The 21470-nt window shown below is 29.8% G+C and overlaps 1 protein-coding gene across 1 annotated transcript; it reads right to left on the bottom strand.

Annotated features, from left to right (window-relative positions):
- Window positions 1–1111: 1111 nt before the first annotated feature.
- Window positions 1112–19784, bottom strand: LOC106683650 (kinesin-like protein KIF23). Its single transcript, XM_014425255.2, has 14 exons — window positions 18781–19784; window positions 17581–17751; window positions 17308–17506; window positions 17045–17183; window positions 16763–16959; window positions 16582–16683; window positions 11130–11266; window positions 10278–10405; window positions 9000–9103; window positions 6875–6979; window positions 6632–6778; window positions 5212–5442; window positions 3692–3928; window positions 1112–1640 (listed from the first exon to the last, which is right to left on the bottom strand). The coding sequence occupies exons 1-14, from the start codon at window positions 19308–19310 to the stop codon at window positions 1527–1529; spliced, it is 2541 nt and encodes an 846-aa protein (XP_014280741.1). The 5' UTR covers window positions 19311–19784; the 3' UTR covers window positions 1112–1526.
- Window positions 19785–21470: the final 1686 nt, after the last annotated feature.

Raw genomic sequence — 21470 nt, 5'->3', positions numbered from 1 at the left:
CATTGAAACATAAGAAAAACTTCTGACCACAAATTTGGAACCAATCTGTTGCTTATTTTGATAGATTGAAAAAAAGTAGTTATTTTAATCATGTTTTTATTGCAAAAAATTAAATAATTATTTGTAGATGCAGGATTCGACAAAAAAATCAGGTAAAGTCATTTTTCGTCTTTTTTTGGCTGCAGGAGGCTGTAAAAAAACAATCAGACAATTCAACAATCAAACAATGGACCGCGGGAATAAATAGGAAAATTATAGAAAGAATGACCCAAAAAGTGATGCTCTTCCGACAAGACAGAGGTTGCTTGGACATTTTCGTTTTAAGTGGATTTATGAAATAATAAAAACGGACATTTCATATGAAATGACCTTATAACTCACACTATAAGGGTCTTTCTTTTTGTCTTTTTCTCACAAGAGGATGACTCTCAAAACAGCACGAAACCCGCCCTCCCTGGTAGCCATACTTATCTGACTTTTCAAGCAGAGTATTATAATGAGTAGGTAATACAATGTACAACATGTCACAATCTCACAAGAGATCATAACAAAAAATAGGCAATCCAGACCCGCCCAGCTATGATCCCGACAGCCTGGGAGCGACAGTCCTCGATCACTTTTGAAATATTAGCTTAAAAGGGGAAGAGGAAACTTTACGATAGTTAAATCGAGCAATACTAAAAAAGCACCTGAAATTGAAAAACAGCATCTTAAAGATTCCTCTTCCCGTTTTAAGCTAATATTTCAAAAGTGGTATAGGACCGTTGCTCTCCAGGGGTCTTAGCAGGACAGGAAAGGATTGTCTTTTTTTTTTGTATGTTATGATCTCCTTTACTTATACATCCATCTATCTACACATATAACAGGTCTTTAAATGTTGGGAAAATTAATAAATCTATACAGATAAATCCTTTACTAATCTATATTAATATTAATTCAGTGTATACTGAATTGCCTTATCACAGTCAAACATAATCACTTGAGTACAAAGTTAGGAATTGTACATTAAGCTGAAGATTAAAAATACATTTTAACTATTTTTAATATTTATTATAGATTTAACTCTAAATTCTTGATAAAGAATTATATCAATAACTAGATTACACTGACAAAATAAGTTCTTTATTCGTCAATAAAAATAAAACAAATGAAAAAAAAATTAAATAAAAACAATTGTAATGGAACACAAACATAATTCAACTAGGGAAATTTCTACAACAAAATACACATTATTTATCTTATAAATACATAAATATTTATCTACGTAGGTGTAATAGTCAAAGCAATAGATTAATATATTTTGTCCTTTGAACCATAACTGATTCCAGTCAATTTTATGACTATCAAGCCATTAGCAAGTTCCATTACTTAAAAAATATATTGCAAGATGCAATTTATTTGCATCTTTAATCAGAGCATTTTTTGTTTGCTTGAAACGAACATATAGAAGTATTATTTAACATAATTTTAAAATATTAAAATCTCATAGAGCCAGTATAAGATGGTCTCTCATAAGAGAAGAAAGATCAGTTAACTGGCTTTGAAGTGGAAGGCGAGCGAGAGGGTGACATCTGCTTCAAGACTTCTATGTCGTTGAACATTACCTGGGCCCCACCACCAAGTGTTGGAATCACATCGCCCTACGACAAAAAAAAAAAAAATATCAACCAGAGTTAAAAAATGATCAGCAATTAAATAGCTTAAATCAGAGGCCCTTTTTGTACTTGTGGGCAACAGTAAGTTTTTTTTTATTAAAAAAATTAATCACAGATAAACAGCTCTCAAGTGACAGCAGCTTCACTACTGTGAATACAGATACTGTTGTTTATCACACAAGAGGTAAATGTTATGACAGTAGCTCATATGTTTGTGGCTATAGACCAATTAAATCCAACACTTTTTATTTGATTTGTTACAAACAACAAATAATACAGGAATTAAAATAAAATTTATTCAAAGAGAAATTTGTATTTAAAGCTATCCAGTAGGGGTGTTTTACCATGTTAAATGTTATAAGTATAGGATTGCAAGCAGCCATACTTAAAGTCATGTTCAAAGGCATAATCCTAGTGGATTTTCTGAGCAACTTGTTTTATGACCTTTACTTCCAAAACTTCATGTTATTGTTTGCTTCTAAGTTTTGATTCAAGTATTACAACATGCCTAAATTGAGTGAAAAGTGAAAGTTTGGCTATTGAGTGCCTTGTTGATCTTCTAACTTGTGAGGAAGAGAATCAAGATGAGCTAATTGATAACTGCCATTACATTATTATTATTGTCATCCATTGCTTTATTAATTATAAAAACAATACAAACAAACTACGAGCAAGTAACCTAACACAACAACAAACAAATAGTGATGAACTCAGCTGATCTGTGTGATGTCATTCTCCATTTAACAAACCTAGTAACAAACTCTCAACCATGTTATATCATTTTAACATGGTAAAAGAAGGATATATTTCTCCATTTAACATGTTAAACTAAAGATCATGAATATCCCTAATAATGTTTATCGAGTAATCTTTTTAATAGAAATAATTTTATAACAATCTGTTAACTTGAATAATACTAACTATTCTATAACTATTACATCAGTCCCGGTATAACTAAGATTCATATAACTTAAAATAGTCGAAGAGTGAAGTAAAATTCCGGTAACTTGGTTCAATGAGGCAAAATGTCCGCAGCCATACTACAGCCTCAACTTCAATTTATGTCACTGAATTAAAAAATCTCAGATAGGAAAGCAATTTTACGCAATTTCAACTACAGCTTTGATAATGTCCTTTAAATCCTTCTGTTCATAGATTTTCTTATCAACAATGGAAGCAGAGTATTGATGCCTGAGAGTCATATAGTGAAGAATTTAACTTTGTTGTACAAAAATGTTTTTTAATGAGGTGGTAATTGATGACCGTAGAATGATATGAAAAGATGGTATGGGTGTGGTCAGCAAAGATACACAAACAAACAAAACGTATTTATTTGTGCCGATGTTTTGACCTAAATTTCAGGCCTTTATCAGGGTCGCTAAGGCAGAAATTCTGTTTAAAGCCAGCCTGATGAAACATCGGCACAAATAAATAAGTTTTGTTTATTTGTGTATTTTCGCTGACCAAACTCCCGACCATCTTCTCAAAAATGTTTCATGGTTCTAAGACAAGCCTTGAAACTTTGTGAACGCACCAAGTATATAAATAACACATTCTGTTAATTAATACCTGTTAAAATATTATAGGTACATGTCCATTTCAGGCCTATTGGTAAATTAATATTTATATTATTAGTTGGATCAGTTAATTTTTACCTAATTTGTTATCATTTATCACTATATACAGTATCAATTACTTACTAATGCTTCAATATTATTATTTATTAGTTCATCAATACTTTTCGAGTTAATATAAGTAAATATTTTTACTATTCATCTTCAACTTTCTAGCTATTTATAATTATGTTTATGATCTGTTTTATTTACTTATCACTTTTATATTCTTACATCGGCTTAACCTACTGGATATATTTTTATTTTAGTCCTGAGGAAGACCTATGGGTCAAAACTTCACCCCTTAATAAATAGTTGAAACTATTTCTTAATTGTTTTTCTTCATCAAGATCCAGAACATCTCCATCTTATTTCATATAATAAATCACCTATATATAACATACAAAAATATGTTCTATATACCTTATAGAGCCTGGTCTCCAAGTCTCCGTCCGAGTCCTGTCCTTGAGTCATAAGACAATACTTGGAGGTTCCTTCGGTGATATCTTTGGCCTGTGTAAGTTTACTTACTGATTTCTTCTTGCACATTTTTGGTTGCATGACCGTACCAAGTGGCACAGCGATAGCAGGTCTGTGGTCCAACCAAACATCAGCAGACCTGGACCTACGATGCCGCTTGTTTGAAACAGGAAAACCGAGCTACAAACAGAAAAAAATATATCAATAGGTATGATTTTCTAACAATAAAATATGCAAAAATATTACAAAAGAGAAGAAATAAAACCAAACCAAACAATGGTAAGAGAGCAGAAAAAAAAAATTTAATCTGGATTAATAATGTAGTGTAAAACTATATTCAATACCGAAATTGAAAAATGACAAATATGTGGACTGTAAAGGTGCATGAGTATGGTTGGACGAATTGTCCCGAAACGTTGTACAATGAAAAATATAGAATAGGTTATATTCATTTTGGATGTTTTTTCACAAAAATAATTTTTTTAAATAAATTCAAGCATAAACTATGATACATCGTAAGTCCAAAATAGTCATAAAATTTAGAAACTAAAAAAAATCTGTTTAAAATTAATATAAGATTATTTCTCATCAGTCATTAATCCTTAAATTTTTATTAAAATCAGATAAATAAAAATATATTTCCTCATATCATTCGGAAACCGTGGTTCTCACAAGCAAACATAGAGAAAGACATCATTAAAACATATACTTAGGACGAATCATGAAATTTTCAATAACCACCTGCACAAAATAGGTATGACTAAAACTTTTCAATGTGAAAATTGCAGCAGTAAGTATAGACCTTTAAACATATACTTCAATGCTTGGCATACAAAAAACAACAAGAAAGATTGTTCAAAGATCTAGATACAAATCAAAATACTACTTATGATGGTATATTAAAAGTAACATACAATGCAAAAATATGTAAAATTTAGAAAAAAAAAAGATTCATAAATACTTGAAATCTATAAAAAAAAATGTATAATAGATATAGTTATGGTATAGAATATTAGTAAATCAGATGTATTTAACTTACTGAATAATAGGAGAACAAAGGAATTGGACAAAATATCCTACAGAGATTTCACAGAATATAGTTAATTAATATTTGGCGGTATGGAATAAACCAATGCCACCCACACAGGAAAAAAAATCGTTAAATTAAAACTTATTAATCTCATATACCAGAATAATTTTTAAAATATACATTTATTCATAATAATGCAAACTGAAAATGCAATTATATTAAATTGTAGCCTCTGTTAATTATTTATTCATTTTCTACATAATTTTTGACAATTTATTAATTAATTGAAGATGTTATTCCCATTTGAATGAAAATATAACACTAAACAGAACACTCATACATCAATGAAAAAAGATAAATAATTAAATTGTAAGTTAAATAGAATAAAAGAAAATTAAGGCTATGTAATGACTTTAGATAGAAACTATATTACCTTACGTGCAGTTGATCGAACAGGCCCTCCTGCAATGGCGTGTAAGTTTGAAGGAGGGGTAGCAATTGGACGTGATATTTCTGTTGCATTGTTCTTCGAAGGTGGTGAATTCGGAGCAGCTGAAGGGGCTGGCATGTCACTAGATGAGGCAACACTAAACAGGCTTTCTGTGTCAGTATCTAGAATCTTTTTAACTCTCCTCAATTTTTCTTTTTTCCTTCTAAGCTCCATCTACTTAAACACAATATGTAATTATGATATGAAAAGGTTCCTAAGAATAATTACATAGTTCAGACTTCATGATTATTTGTTAGACAAAATATATTGACAAAAGCATAGTATTTAATTGACAATTATAATTTTACTGTGGAAATTAATGTTATAGCTAGCTATAAATATTGTTAATATTAATCTGGTGGTTTAATTATAAAGGAGGTGAAGGAATAGGTTGTTTAGAAGAAAGAACGGAAGATTGGTGAATAGAGATCGTGAGAGACTTCCAGGAGATTGCAGGAATGACAAAGGATTTGCTGGAGGAGGCAATTTTATAAGAGGATATATTAAAGTCAATGGGTTCTAGTATTGAATGAACGGATGGAAAAGTGTGGGGGAAGATACTAAGGCTTTAGGTAAGTTTTTTTGGTTTTAAAGACTTGGAAAAGAAAAATATCAAGACAGAATTGCCTTCAGAAAGTAGGATAAAGCCATCTCAACTTGGTACACAAACATTAGAGATGAGAATGCCAATGAAACCCACAGTTAAATCTTATGGAGTAATACATGAGTCTTATCTCTAGCACACCAGTACAGGAACAAACACCTGGCAAGAGCTAAAAAAAGAGATTAAGGACCACACTGGGCTGAAGCACCCAAATTGCCACAAAAGCAAATAATTATAGAGTTGCATCGTTTTTCCGCTGTTGTCTTCAAATAAGTTAAGAAGTGGTCAATAAGTAGGTGGTGAGAACAGAAGTGGATTGATACAGAAACTGTAAGGATTGATACATCATATATCAGGATTACCCTATTGTTAATTTGCTTGGATAGTGGTATAACTGACAACAAAAAAATTATTTTATTTTGCACTTGACATATTTTATGGATTGTACTGTGGACTGTAGTTACTTTTTGACAATCCTACTAGCTTTGGGAAAGTCTGGAGGGACCAGTGTAGAGAAAGAAGCCCCTACCTACAGTAATATTTTTGGAACAACCCCCATTTCAAAATAAAACAAAAATCTTTTTGTCAGATGTGCCACTATTTATGCGCTATATCATAACTAGAATAGAAATAAGTTCAGGCATAAAAAAAATTTCAAAATCTGCCAGATAGGTTCATATACTAATTTCATGAAAATAAATATTAATAAAATTATGTAAGTGTTGATTAATTTTAATCACAATAATTAGCAGAACTCACCGCAAATGCTGATTTTTGAGAAGACAGTTTGCTGTGTAATTCATTATTCATCTTTTGATCTTTTTCAGCAATCTGGTTGTTATAAATTTCAATTAAATTTTCTCTTTCAATTTTCATTTCATTAATTTCTAGATTTTTCTGAGAGACCTAAAAATATAACATACAACGTAAATACAATTAATAAAATTGTAATTACTTAATGTTAATTTTTAAAAATTACATAAAAGTACTGTAAATACTAACCTCACGCCTTAATCTTTTAATTGTGAGATCAGATTCATCAAACTTTCTTTTCATTGAATTCATTTCTTGAGTTGTATGATGAAGTTTCTTTTCAAGATCAGTAACCTATAAAAGAGAAAAAAAGAAAAGTATAGAACATTCACCCTAATTCAGACACCATTTGGTTTCTATTAGTAAATTATAAATACATGCAAGCATTACCACTAAAAGAAATAAACAAGTAACATAAAATTAATAATATAATATAGTCAACTTCTTTCATTTATGTAAGAATCAGTATGATTGCAGTCATTCAAAAGGATTTGAAACATGACATTCCACAAGTTCGATATCACAAACCTGTCCAAGCAGTATAATGCTTACACATTTTATGGATTTCAGTCAAAAATAACTCAAATACTAAAAATAGAATCCTCAAAATCCTATCAGCCTTTAAATCTTACCACCGTCGCTTTCGATTTACTGTTGAACGTGAAATTGACCGTTCATCCCTTTCCTAGACCTGCTAATCAATAGAAATGGCTTCCCAACCACTGATTGGTACAACAAACCTTTCTATTCTGGCAGACTTCGTAACTATTCCCAACATCCTTATCACCAAAAAATCTATGTTGCTAAAAAACGTATCGACAAATCTCATTCTCAATCTGACCCTCAATATGACCAGACCAACAACAGGTCTTACTTAACAACTTCCAAGCAAACATGACAGATAAACTCTTAGACTCTTGCGTTAACACTATAACTCCAATCCTTCCTGTTCTCAACCTACTCTAAATCTTTTTCAGTACAGGTCCCTTCCTTATATCCCCATTCTTTCTGGTAATATACAAAAATCCAATTCTTAACTTACATTTTGGCCTGAAGTCTCTAGCAAAATTTTATACCTTTTTTCTATTTTAAAAGATCCTATAACTGTACACCATTCCAATGTAGTTTAATAAATTCTGTGTTCTAATTCTAGTTGTAATTCTTCTTATAACAACGAAACTAAAAACCCATTTCAAAAGCTGTAATTCCCAGCACAAAATTTCAATCAAGTCCCGTAAACCTTCTGCCTCTAAGCTTTCAGAACACTCCTTAACCTAATCCTCAACCATTCTTTTGACTTCGGCCAAAATTCAATTCTTGCTACAGTCCCCAATCATAAAAAACAATTCATTTTGGAATCCATAAATATCCATTTGCAATCTAAATCTATCATCTATCATAAAGTTGATATCTCCCTGACCTATTGACATATCTTAAGTCCTATTAAGCTCCAATAATTTTTCTCAACATTCTGTATTTATTATGCAGAAATTAACTTCCCTATTATCCTTCCATATCTTTTATCTGTATTTTATATTTATCTCATATTTTCATCTTATACTTATATTTATTGCTTTATAATTATTGTTCATCATTATATAAATTTACACCTTTGTACCTCAACTCTTTTCAGCATGTTTTATTTTCTTCACTATATTATCTTTGTTGTATCCCTTGTTTTAATTTTATTGCATTTATTGTATTTTATCTATACTTTATTAAATTTATTTTATTTTTTTACCTAATTATATATTTACATTATCATTTAATATTATCTTACTTTAATATAATTTTTTATCTTTTTCTGTTTCAAATGTAACTGTTATTACTTAACAATCAAGTAATTGTTATTAGTTGACAATCAAACTCCCCCACTCCCCTGCTCTGTTGATACCTTGCATTTACCTCAAACTCAAATCATTCTTCGATTTTCCTTCATACCGAATGCTATGTGTCCTATTTTGTTCACCATTTTCTTGACCTTTGTTTTCTGTTTTTTAGGGAATACATTTTTGTTTTATATTTCTCTTTTATCCACTTTTTTACTTGTTATTACTTCACTACACAATCCTCCAGCTTCCATCCAAGCAGTAGTCTTGCTTCTTTTCTCTATGAGCCATCACGGGCATTTCCTTTTCTCTGTCTCCCTCTACCCAATGGTTGGTCTTCCTTTCATAAAGGTAGTCAGTCCCTTTTCACAGTCCTTCCCACCATTATTTGATTAAAGATAGTTTATAGAAAATATAAAAGAAATAAACTCTAAATTAAAAAATAATGAGTTTCAAACATACAAAAAAATATATATCTCAACTACCTTATTTTTTTCAATTTCCAGAAGAGAAGATAAAGACTTGAGTTCTTGAGTAGCCATAAAAGTATCTCTTTCAGACTTCAATAATGAATCTCGAAAAGCCTGATCTAATACATCATAGGATATGTAAATATAAACTTTTAAACAATATTTACATTGTTTATTTCATCAGCTATAATAATAGTTATATCAAAAGATGTATTTCATAATTCATAAATTACAATGAATATAACATGTATAATCCAAAACTGCTGATAATTAAGTATCTGATAAATATGATCAAACAAATAATAAAATATAATATGTATATGAGAAGATGGTTTATGCAAAAATAAAAATACATGTAATTATTAAATATTGAACAACATATTTTTTCTTCTATTTTATTACTGGCTACATAATTTTTATCATAACAAAATCGTTAATGTGTCTGTCTCTGTGTGAACATCCTAGCTCAAAAACAAAAGACTTACTAAACTGAAATTACATACTATGGTAAGTATATGTCTGAAATGTTATAACAACTTTTTCGTTAAAATCGACCAACCGTAAGTGCCACTTTATAGAATCAACCTTCTCAAAAACGGCTCTAACGATTTAATTAAACTCAGTGAATTGATATACATACAAGTAGTCTTTAATACTAGGTGGGTCTTATCCTTATTGTAATAGTCCAACTGGGTTTAAATGCTGAATTTCGAAAAAAATCTTCCCCTAAAATACTTTTCATTTTGTTTACTTAAAAAAAATAAATAAACAGTTCTTATTCATTGTTAGCAGTAATAAAAAATGGACAAATACAAAATATTAAAGAATTTTATGAATAACTAAAACAGAAAAACAGAGAAATCCTATACAAACAGGAAAAGCTGAGATTGGGCAATCTTTCTCAATTGCATTATGGCATAGATATCTTTTGTTAAACTGTTGTATTATTGGCAGAAAACAAATTTGTATTTGTCGATATTTCCATGTCGAGAAACCCTAAAATAGCAAAAATAACCCTAAACTTTTTTATAACAACAGAAAAATAATAATTTTCTGTCATAATTTTTGTCTTCGTTGGACTTTTGCTAACTTCAACATGAGCCCACCAATCTATAAAAAAAAGTAGGGTGAAAGTTGTGTGGATTTTTTAATTTTATTACGTCAATTGGAATTTTTGATCATTATAAAACTTTTAAAATTCAAATTAACAAATTCAAGGAATTATATAAAAAAATAATAATTTAAAGGTACTGAAAATGAGTTTTAAACAAAGTGAAGTCATGAACTACTTACATCTCTCATTTAAACCGTTGACATTAGATGAATAGAGTTTTGAATTATCTTTTAAATAAGAAACAGCGTTCTTCAAAGTAACATCATCATCCATTTGAACGAAGTCAAGAATAGGTAGATTATGAAAACTGAAAATTAAAATTAGCATGTTAAAATAAAATACTAATAATTGTCATACATTGTCACAATTATTAATTAATATAGCATTATGCTTTATTTGTTTTAATGTATTGTTGATTAAATCATTAACATTTACATGTTCTCGAAGAAAATTAGTAGAGATATTCTTTGACCTCAGTTGCAATCTAAATGTATGTTTAAATTGTTCATTTCTTGAATATGTTTTAACAACAATGAAATAGGTTTTCCCCTTAATATATATATTTATGTACTAAGTGATATATATTTATGTATCTTGTGATAGCACGAGCAGCCCGAACCACTATTCTTGAAGTTGAAGAAGTAGTATCTATTGGAAAGCTTGATCCTGGTCTAATTCATTTGCCTGGTATTTAGATTAACAGATTAGTAAAAGATGAAGATTATGAAAAGAAGTTAGGGGTAAGGGATGAGTGCTAGTAATATAGGTTATTAAAGAAATAATGTTGATATTTTTTTATTAAAAATTGATCATCTTAATTTTCAGAAATTGATTTTAGCGAATAAAACTACTTCTGGTGCTTCTGAAACTCCGGCAGCAAAGCTTAGAGAGAGAATAGCTAGACGAGCTGCAGCAGAGTTTAAAGATACTATGTATGGTATCCATTGATAGCATTACTACAACTAATTTAAGGTTATCTTAAATGATATTTTCTTTGCAATAAAATTCATAATGATAAATTAGGAACTTACGCTTCCTCATTGGCCACATTTTCCGGGTTATTCTCCAAATCGGGTTTCACTTCATGAGTGATAGACGCAGTTTCAACAATTAAAGGTAAAGGGTCTTTTTTAATTGTATTATATTCCAATAATGCTGCTTTGAACGCCTAAAAAGTAAAAAATAATAATATAGTAATTGATTTACTACCTCCATAGAAAATGCTGTTTAAATCTGTGAAGATGGACATTTATCAGTTGGGAGAACTCTGTAGTTCTAATTCTAACTATTTTGTAATAACCCACTTTCTGTTCTCATTGAGTACTTTAAAGTTCTTAAAATGTTAGCAAAACAAAGATTCGATCACAGAAAACATTGATAAAATATCAATGATAAAACATAAGGATAGACGTGAATCTAAATTAAAACCTTAGGGAAAACATTATTAGAAAAATGATTCAACTAAAAATTTAGTCTAACAATATAAATTCTTTCTTTAAATAGTATACAAAATTATTATGTCTTTAATAGCTGCCCGTAGTGCTATTAAAGACATAATAATTAGGACACAATCTTATCAATTTTTGACGTCTATTGGAGGTGCTGGTTCGAATCCGGCCTGAGGAATTGACTTTTTTCACTGAGAAGTGGTTACACAAAATGGAAAACTTTTGACCCCTAACCATGGTTAGGCAGTATAGGACTCCAATGGGAGTCTTGGCCAAAAATAAATAAATAAAAAAAAAATAAAAATATATCTTTAATAAAAGAAAGACGGTTTGGGTGCAGTCAAAGAAAAAAATAAATAGTAATGAAACTATTTAATGTGTGCCAACTTTTGGAACCATGTTTCATGGCTTTCATCAGGGCTAAAAATTGATTTTTGTCTATTTTTATTATTTTCTTTAATTTACTAATATTATCTTAACTTTAGCATTATTTTCAAATGTAATGTATAATAGTTAACCGCCAATCCCCACCACTTCTCTTTCATATCTAGTTCATTATTTTCCTTTATTCTTGATTTTACTCTAATCCTCTTTTGTGTATACTGTATTTTTGACATTTATTTTTTATCTAATTTTTTTATTTGTTATTATTTCTGTTTTCTTATTAACTGTCTAAAACATTTTAGTAATTCTTATTTAATTTTAAGTTTCATTTTATATGTTTTTTATTTTCTTTAATTTACATTGTTCATTTTTGTAGAAATTTTTACATATTTTAAATCATAATTAGCCACATCTTAGTTAAAATTTATTTTTGTTATCTATTTTCTTATTTTATTACCTTATTTAAGTGTTTGTATCTTTTTTAATCCTGTAACATGGGCCGAAATATTGGCTCGCATTAAATAATTTTATTATTATTTGAGTTCTTTCTTTGACCATACCCAGACCATCTTCCTTCTAGTACAAGAGCTAAAGAGGAAAAAAGAGGCATATTTGTTAGGTTGTGGAGCAAGAGTTTCTGATGCTTTGATGTCTAAAAAACACTTTATATTGTGCTGCCAACTACAATATGAAACAAAACAAAAAGTCCATATGTACATTCGTATTATTAATAATGTTTTGAAAAAAATTTAAATTTTAAGTAGTAGTATATATTATGTCAGAAAAGACAGGTTTGGTATTAGACTTATAGTTTTTCAAAATATTTAAGAGCATATAATTTTAAAAATATAATTGAAGATCATTGATTGAGACCATGTGTAATAATAAAATAGTACAAAAGCTGGGAAGAAAAAAAGGCACTTATTACACCCCAATTTTTGATTACTTAATTGAAAACTAGGTATAATTATTAGTCAAAATTGATGAGTCTGCCAAGTACAGGTAGGGGGAATAAAAAATGGAGGCTGTTTCAAAATGTTAAAAATAATTAATTTTTCATTCGGAGCTCTATATTTTAAAAACTACTAATAACACTAGAAAATCTAAAAGAACATTATTTAAAGAAGAGTAAATTTGCTGAAATATTAGCCCTAATAGAGCTATTTATGTCCAATAGTTCTAGAGGTATAGTTTTTTAAAAAGCAACATTTCATAAAAATGTTATATGTAATGTACTGAAAGATCAGTAGTTAGTGAATTTATTTTGAAAAATCTATATCTCAAAAAGCATTTGACGTACAGATGTCTATTAGCACTCAAATTAAAGCTAATTTAATGAGCTATAAAGTAGTTTATGACGTTTATTTTCATAGGAGTAGTAGTTTTCATGAAATTTGCTTTAATAAATTGATTTATAGTTGTTTGGATAAATTTTCATTTGCCAAATTTATATTCATATGTGAATATTATAAAAACTACTAGCCCTACGAAGATAAGTGTCATAAACTACTTTATAGTAAGTTAAATTTCCTTTATTTTGAGTGTTGGCAGAAATATTTGCGTTTTATGGGTCTAGAGATATATTTTTTCAAAAATACAACATTTTATATGAACAACTAGAAATTAACATTTTGTGAATATATTTTTTCAAATATCATAATAACTACTACTCCTACAAAGATAAAAGTTATAAAATATTTTATAGTAAATTTAACTAGCTTTAATTTGAGTGCTGACAGGAATCTGTACGTCCAATGGTTTCTGAAATGAGGTTTTTTATAAAGCAAACCTATTGTCCGAACAACTATAAATCACTTTATCTTAGCAAATATCATGAAAACTAATATTCCTACGAATGTAAAGGTCATAAACTACTTTATAGTACAATTATTTAGCTTTAATTTGAGTGCTAATAGACATTTTTATGTCGAATGATTATTGAGATATAGATTTCTCACAATAGATTCACTAACTACTGATATTTCAGTACATTTTCATGAAATGTTGCTTTTCAAAAGGCTATATCTCCAGAACTATTGGACGTAAATAGCTCTATTAGGGCTAATATTTCAGCAAATTTACTCTTCTTTAAATAATGTTCTTTTAGATTTTCTAGTGTTGTTAGTAGTTTTTAAAATATAGAGCTCTGAATGAAAAATTAATTATTTTTAACGTTTTGAAACAGCCGCAATTTTTTATTCCCCCTACCTGTACTTGGCAGACTCATCAATTTTGACAAATAATTATACCTAGTTTTCAATTAAGTAATCAAAAATTGGGCTGTAATAAGTGCCTTTTTTTCTTCCCAGCTTTTGTACAATTTTATTATTACACACGGTCTCAATCAATGATCTTCAATTATATTTTTAAAATTATATGCTCTTAAATATTTTGAAAAACTATAAGTTTAATACCAAACCTGTCTTTTCTGAGATAATATATACTACTACTTAAAATTTAAATTTTTTTCAGAACATTATTAATAATATGAATGTACATATGGACTTTTTGTTTTGTTTCATATTGTAGTTGGCAGCACAATATAAAGTGTTTTTTAGACATCAAAGCATCAGAAACTCTTGCTCCACAACCTAACAAATATTTACTTACAAAAGCTTTAGAATCCTCAACATTATAGTTTGTCGTAATCAAATGAAGATGGCTTGAACCAATAACTTTAATGCCAACACTCTTCTTAAATAAAATTTACTATCTCCTTCTTTAACTTTCTCTTTATGCATTTTAGCTTAAAGAGCCTTTTGCTCACATACACCAAGGTACATTACCCCACCTTAGTGTGAAAATAAGAAGAGCCTTTGATGCCACTTTTCACCTGGTGTACTTAAGGGATAGGATAACCCGGTTATTTAATGGACTGAGAAGGATAGGGAGTGGGTTTAGGGACCCCATATACTCAGCAATGACGATCATCTATAAAGATGTGGTCCTGAGTATACTGAGGTAAACATATCCTATGTATGACCGAAACCTCACCCAGGAATCACATCAGAAGTGGAGACTGGCTACCATACAGAGATTGGCTCTGCTGAGGGCCACAAGGACCTGAAAGGTCACAAAAAATGGTGTTTCATGGGGTCTTCCATCTGAACCTCGTCCTTAAGGAGGATGAAGTATCGAGGCAGAGACTGAAAGCACTACCAGAGGGAACTAGGTAAGTTTTTCCCAACAATCCAGCCAAGACCAGGGTCCTCCCAAACTATTGAGTCTCACAGATCATAACAAGACATGGAGAGTTCCAAGGAAAACTACAGAGCTTCTCCGTACAATCTCAAGGAGATCATAACACCATAAATAATTAAGAGTGAATTCTTCTCTCCCCTCACTGTCATAAAAATCCCGGAATTAGGCCCAGTCTTATCTTACCTTTAAAACATTTACAAATAAAGACCAGAATAATCTTTGACATAAAAGAAAAAAAAGTTGAATTGAGAAACATTGAAAAATTGACTAAAACTGGGAATCATTCCATTCACGGAGTCCCTGAAACAATGGAACAAATGGTAGTATTATAGTATGGCCATAGAAGGACATCAAACCAGGTTGTAAAAAAATAACAGGATCTTCACCCTTGCTAAGTTGAACTTCTTCAATCTAATGGAAGAAGAGAATTACATAAAATTCAATCTAAATGCAGATCATTGGGATTTCATAGTAAGTGCTTTGTAGTGTATGAGAGAAATATAGAATTGGAGTTGGGAGAGACCCACAGGAGCATAGGTTGACTATATGAATATGCAAATTTGAGTGCATCACAGAATTTACCTACTGTGGAGCAAAGGTTAACTTTACGAATAATATTTCAACCGAAATTAAGAATACCTAAGGAGCAGTAAACAGATGTTATTTTGTCCTTAAACATATACAGAGCAGGCTCTTCACAATGAAAACCAAATCTCAATTAAAGAAGACTATTCCCCACATATACATTGCAGATATGGACTCCAGAACAAGCAGAAGAATCTCATGCATTCTTTTGAAAGATATTTGGCCCTAATAAAGATGATGAGTTCTAGAGAAGAAAAAATTGGTACTTGCCTGATTTATTTATGTTAAGCTCAGAAGGCTAAACTGGACTGGTCACTTAGTTAGGATGGGGGAAACAGAAATACCCAAGAACATCTTATATGGACAAAGTGCTTATAAGTGCTCCATTGCATTCGCAGAACTGGAAGACCGAAAATGCAATGGATGGATAATGTGAGAGAAGAGGAGCCTTTTAGGAATTAAAATTGGAGAACAGCTGTGTAGGCCATGCAGGCCATTGTAACTCACCTTAACCTTAGCAACCTCGTGACCGCAGCTGCGTTAGTTCAATTCCCCACGTTAGTTGACTTTTATTTGTGTCCCCCTCCCCCACTCTAGTTAGAATACAGTGGTAGCCTATAGCATAAACCTTTCCTTTCACCCATAAGAAACGGGCAGGGGTAGGATAAACAAAAAAATTTGAATCCACATCCTCAGAGTTAGTAGCACAGTGCCTTACAACTGCGCTACCTGCTTCCACATTATATCACAATTTCATAGTATTTTTTTTTTAATATTACCTATTCATACATTTTAATAACTTTATTTTCACACTTTCAATATTTATACTTCATAAAATCGACAAAAAGTGTTGTCACAAACATACCTGATTGGCTTTTCTCCTGCCAGGAGTATAGCCAACACTAGGAATAACTGTAGGGCATGCCATTTGAATTTCTTGGCTCATCTCTGCAAATTTTAAAACGTGCTAAAAAAAAAAAAAAAAATCTTATAAGTTTTCAAATATAAATTTCAGAAGTCCACTACCACATTGCTATTCAACTTACAAGTGTTTCGTCAAAATCTTCAAATGAAGGACTAACACAAATTATCATAGTAACTTGACCCTGTCCATCAAAGTAATTTTTGAACAAATGAGTAAGTCTTGATTCCCTGTAAGGTATCATTTTGTTCGCACCATTCTGATTTTCCTTAAGAATCTCCAGGCAGGTACGCAATGTCAACAAGGAATTATTGATATTACCTGCATTTATTAAAAAGTATCAAATTTATCAGAGTTAAGGTGGAGAAATTGATTGACACATTAATAAACTTCGTATATATTATACCTGCTTCCCGAAGCCTTTGTCCAGTATTTTTTGTCCTAACTGACCTCTCACTACCAGCCAGGTCAACCAAGGATAACTGACTTACTATGATCTGTTTTTTATCAAGTAGCAATGTTTCACCATTTTCATCAGTGGGTGCCTTATCATATTAACAAAACAAAGCTAATATAGATACATAATCTTATAAAAGCCATGTTAATATAAATAGGTATACAATCTTTTAAGTTCAATGATAACAATACTAATACATAATTAAACTTTACCTGAACAACACGTATGTTAAAAACTGTATGAGCTCTACTCGATTCAGTATTTAAAGTAGTCTGAGCTATATGTTTTCTTTTTTGACCTTTGTAAAATACTTCAAAAGCTTCTTCTGTTGAACCAATTTCAACTTCAGTAACACCGTGGACATACATATTATGTGATGAGTCTTCGCGAACAATCTTAGCTTGAAGCGGTCTGAAAACGAATAAATAATCAGTAATTACTTTCAACACAGTGCTACTAGAATATAGAATTAAGGAATACTTTACTTCGGTCGTGAGGCATCAGAATAGAGATCTTCAAGTAAATCATACACATTATTGTTGTATACTTCAACATAAGTGACAAAAACTGCATAGTGATTATCTTCATCGATAAAGTTAACCCTCGATGAGTCACGAGATCTACCCAATAAATCTGGATCGGAATTAAGTTTGTCCCTGAGCAAAACAATCAATTAACATAAAAAAAAATAAAAAAAATATGCCACTAGTACCCCAGCACAACTCCAACATACCGTATGGGCATGTAATCACACAAAATGAGAAAATGATCAACTGAAAAGGATTATTGAAAATTTTACATCATGAATGAGAAAAAATTCACAAGTGTAATAAAATTAATGCAGTAATTGCATAATGTAGGTTAGATCCCACAATGTAATAATCCATTATGTTTGAGGATATGTCTACCCGGCATGCTGGAGTACACTTGTGTACTGTTATAAAATTATTTACTAGTAAGATTTGTTTTTCTTTGTGGGTGGAATTGATTTATTCCATACAGCCAAAAATTAATTAAATATATTCAATGAAATCTCTGTAGGACAGTTTCCCAATCCCTTTGTTACTGCTATTATTTATTTAGTTAAATTTATCTGAAAAAATGTAGTAAATAAAATGGCTAAATTAGGTACTACAATAGGTCGGCAGGTAGACACAAAGTTGACTTGTAAATTATTAAATCACAATTATTATAAAATGATTAAATTAGATCAGATAGAAAACTGGCTAAAACAGTATCTGGAGGATACTACCCCACTGGGTAGTTTAGTAAAATATATTTCCTCATGTCATTTGAAAACCGTGGTTCAAATAAGCAAACATAGGGAAAGACAAAATAAAAACTTATATTACACTTAGGAGGAATCATGGTATTTGCAATAACTACCTGCACAAATTGGCATAACCGAAACTTTTCAATATGAAAATTGTAGCAGTAACGAGACCCTTAAACATATTCTTGAATGTCTGGCATATAAAAAACAACGAGAAATTTTGTTTAAAGATCTAGATACAAATCAAAATATTATTTAAGATAGCATATTAAAAATAACAGACTATGCAAAAATTTGTTACATCCAATAATATTTGAAATTTGTAAACAAAAATGTTTTAACAGATTTAGTTATGGTATAGTATATTAGAAAATCAGATACTTGTAAGGTATAAATTGTGATATCAACTTACACTTTTTGTCGACTCCCTTTATTCTGAGATATATGAGACAGCAAAGCGTGATCTCTATCTAACTTAGCATCAGCATCAGACTGCAACTCGAAACCATTTAGTTTATCTGGTTTGAAAACGTACTTTTTGGCTTGATACTCATAAATGCTATTGAAAATAACATCTAAACATCGAGGCATTATTCCAGGGTTTTCACCATTACCTGTCATGGTATAAGTCTTTCCACTACCAGTAACACCATAAGCAAGAAGAAGTCCACTTTTACCTACTAACAAATTTTGAACAAGTGGCAAGGCAACTAGATCAAAAACAGCTTTTTGCTTGCTATCCTCTTCGAATACTTCTTTAAAAGTATATTTAATATTCTTCCCATGTCTAGAAGGAGTCTGAGGCTGAGTCAAATGTATCTCACAAGGTGGAACAACATTCAAGCAGTTTCTTTCTGAAGAATTTATAACCGGACGTACTCTGCAGAAGACTTGGATAGGCTCTGAAATGAAAACTTTTTCTCTTGAGTTCATCATGGTCATCTAGCTGATGAAGACACATACACCTATTTCGTAAACACTCGACGACACTAATACACAAAAGCACTTTCGATAAAAACTTAAAGCAATTACTTTATTTAAACATTTAAAATAAATTCAACTTTAACAGACAACAAACTTTGTAAATATTCCAAGTCATAAGTTCAGAAAATCAGGTTGGCGAGAGGTTCTCTAGCATCAAGGAAATACGTTGCCAAATTAAATTAAAGTAGCGTTGGCCATTTTCAGTTGTAAATACGCTGAATAGTTTTTCACAAACAGACATATTCATTTTATTTATTTTGTAATAAATATCTAATTATTAACGGATAAAGATTTAGAATACAGTTGGTTGTAGCACTTATGTGTAACCATGTTCAAATGTTTACTATTTACAAGGAAATATTTGTTGACAAACTAATGATTGATATTATAATATTTATAATTTGTGGGCTTAACACTTTATTGCCAACACAACTGTTTTAAGGTTACACTTTCTATAACTCGTCTTTTATTCCAAATTGATATTATATTCAACATACTTAGGCTATTGCTTTCGAAATTATTGTATTACTAAATGGAATATATTCTTATAGTTTATCAATTAATAAAAGTTTTCTTGAAAACTTGTCTTTTATTCCACCAGTAAAGAACATTTAATAATATTTGCAAAACATTTTACAACGTTTCTGATGAAACTTCCGTTTAGGTTCGTAAAAATTGAAAGCATAAAAGATAATTTTACTTTTAGAATAAATCATTTTCAAAAAGCGCATTAATTGATAAACAAAATATAGCGATAAATAAATTATTTATTTAATAGAATCAATAAATAATCTAATATATAAAAATCAATATTTGTTTGTTCGTACTGTATGTAATACCATACCGTTCATCCGATTTTTATGGTGCTTTTTGCTAAATGCTCAAGAATTTCCCTGGAAGATTTTTTCATTTAAAAAAAAGTTATTAACGAAATGAAGCATTTTTGGCGCTTAGCTCAGAAAGTATACAATTTCTTCATGGTTATTATATACCTATCGAGTTCTATTTTCTGAAGAATAAGAAAAAAATTATTGATTCTATTAAATGAATTTTTATTCACTAAAATTTTAAAAACATGATGAGGATTTGAATAAAGTAAGTCAACAAACTTTTTGTTTTTAGCGTCTTCTGAAACTCTCAAATTCCGTTTTTCAAAAAAATTAAAAATTGAAAAAAATTTCAACTTGATTTATTTACAGGGCTATTTTTTCTTTAATTCTGGTGACCATCGTTCGTAACTCTTCTGCATTTTATTCCTATGTTAATACAAACGTAAATAAAATTTTGATTTAATGCCGAAATCAAATTATTTTTATTAGTTTCTTTTCAAACATATTATTTTATATCTTCGATTCTAATTTGTTTAATTAGATCCGGTTTGTATAGATTGGTGCAGTTTGACGTAGATTGGTTGAGTACTGTTGAAGTTAACTTATAAATAGTGACTATATGTTACTATAGTCATCTTATCTCTTCATTTATACATTAGTTGATATCAAAGTTTCAATAGAGTTCAATTAATGTATATACATATTCAAATATAGCAATAGCGAAGCAATGCCGGGTCTGCTAGTTTATTTATTAAATAATTGATATCTATTATTTATTCTACTATAATTATTACGAGCATAATAAAATTTATCCGACCTAACCACAGAATTTATTTATTACTTAATAAGTAACAACTTCTATGTTTCCTTGCTAATTATTGATTAATTTGCCGGATAATAATTAGAAATTCTAAATGAACCTCAACATCTTTTACTCATACCCTAAAGAATGAAATTTTAAACAAGAATATTATTTTTATAAGTAAATTTAAAATGCATTGAAAAACTTAAAGAATTTGAAAATATAATAATTACTTTAATTTATAGAGTCTGAAAACTTTAATTTCAATTTTAAAATTTTAATTTCAGACGTCATTAGTTGGGACTCCTTCCTGGACGGCAGGCAACAATAATACATTAATAAGGGATACAAATTAATATTTTTCTCAAATTACTTTTAAATTTATTGAAAATTTTTATATTTTTATTCATCAAATAAACTGTTTATTTAATAAAATAAAGATAAATTTAAATATTGATCTATAAAGAAACTAACAATAAGGAAGTG

Source organism: Halyomorpha halys, unplaced genomic scaffold (assembly GCF_000696795.3).
Source record: "Halyomorpha halys isolate HHAL.00 unplaced genomic scaffold, Hhal_1.1 Scaffold501.1, whole genome shotgun sequence".
Classification (NCBI taxonomy): Eukaryota; Metazoa; Arthropoda; class Insecta; order Hemiptera; family Pentatomidae; genus Halyomorpha; species Halyomorpha halys.
The sequence above is the reverse complement of the archived record's forward strand: the minus strand, read 5'-3'. Positions and strand labels throughout refer to the sequence as shown.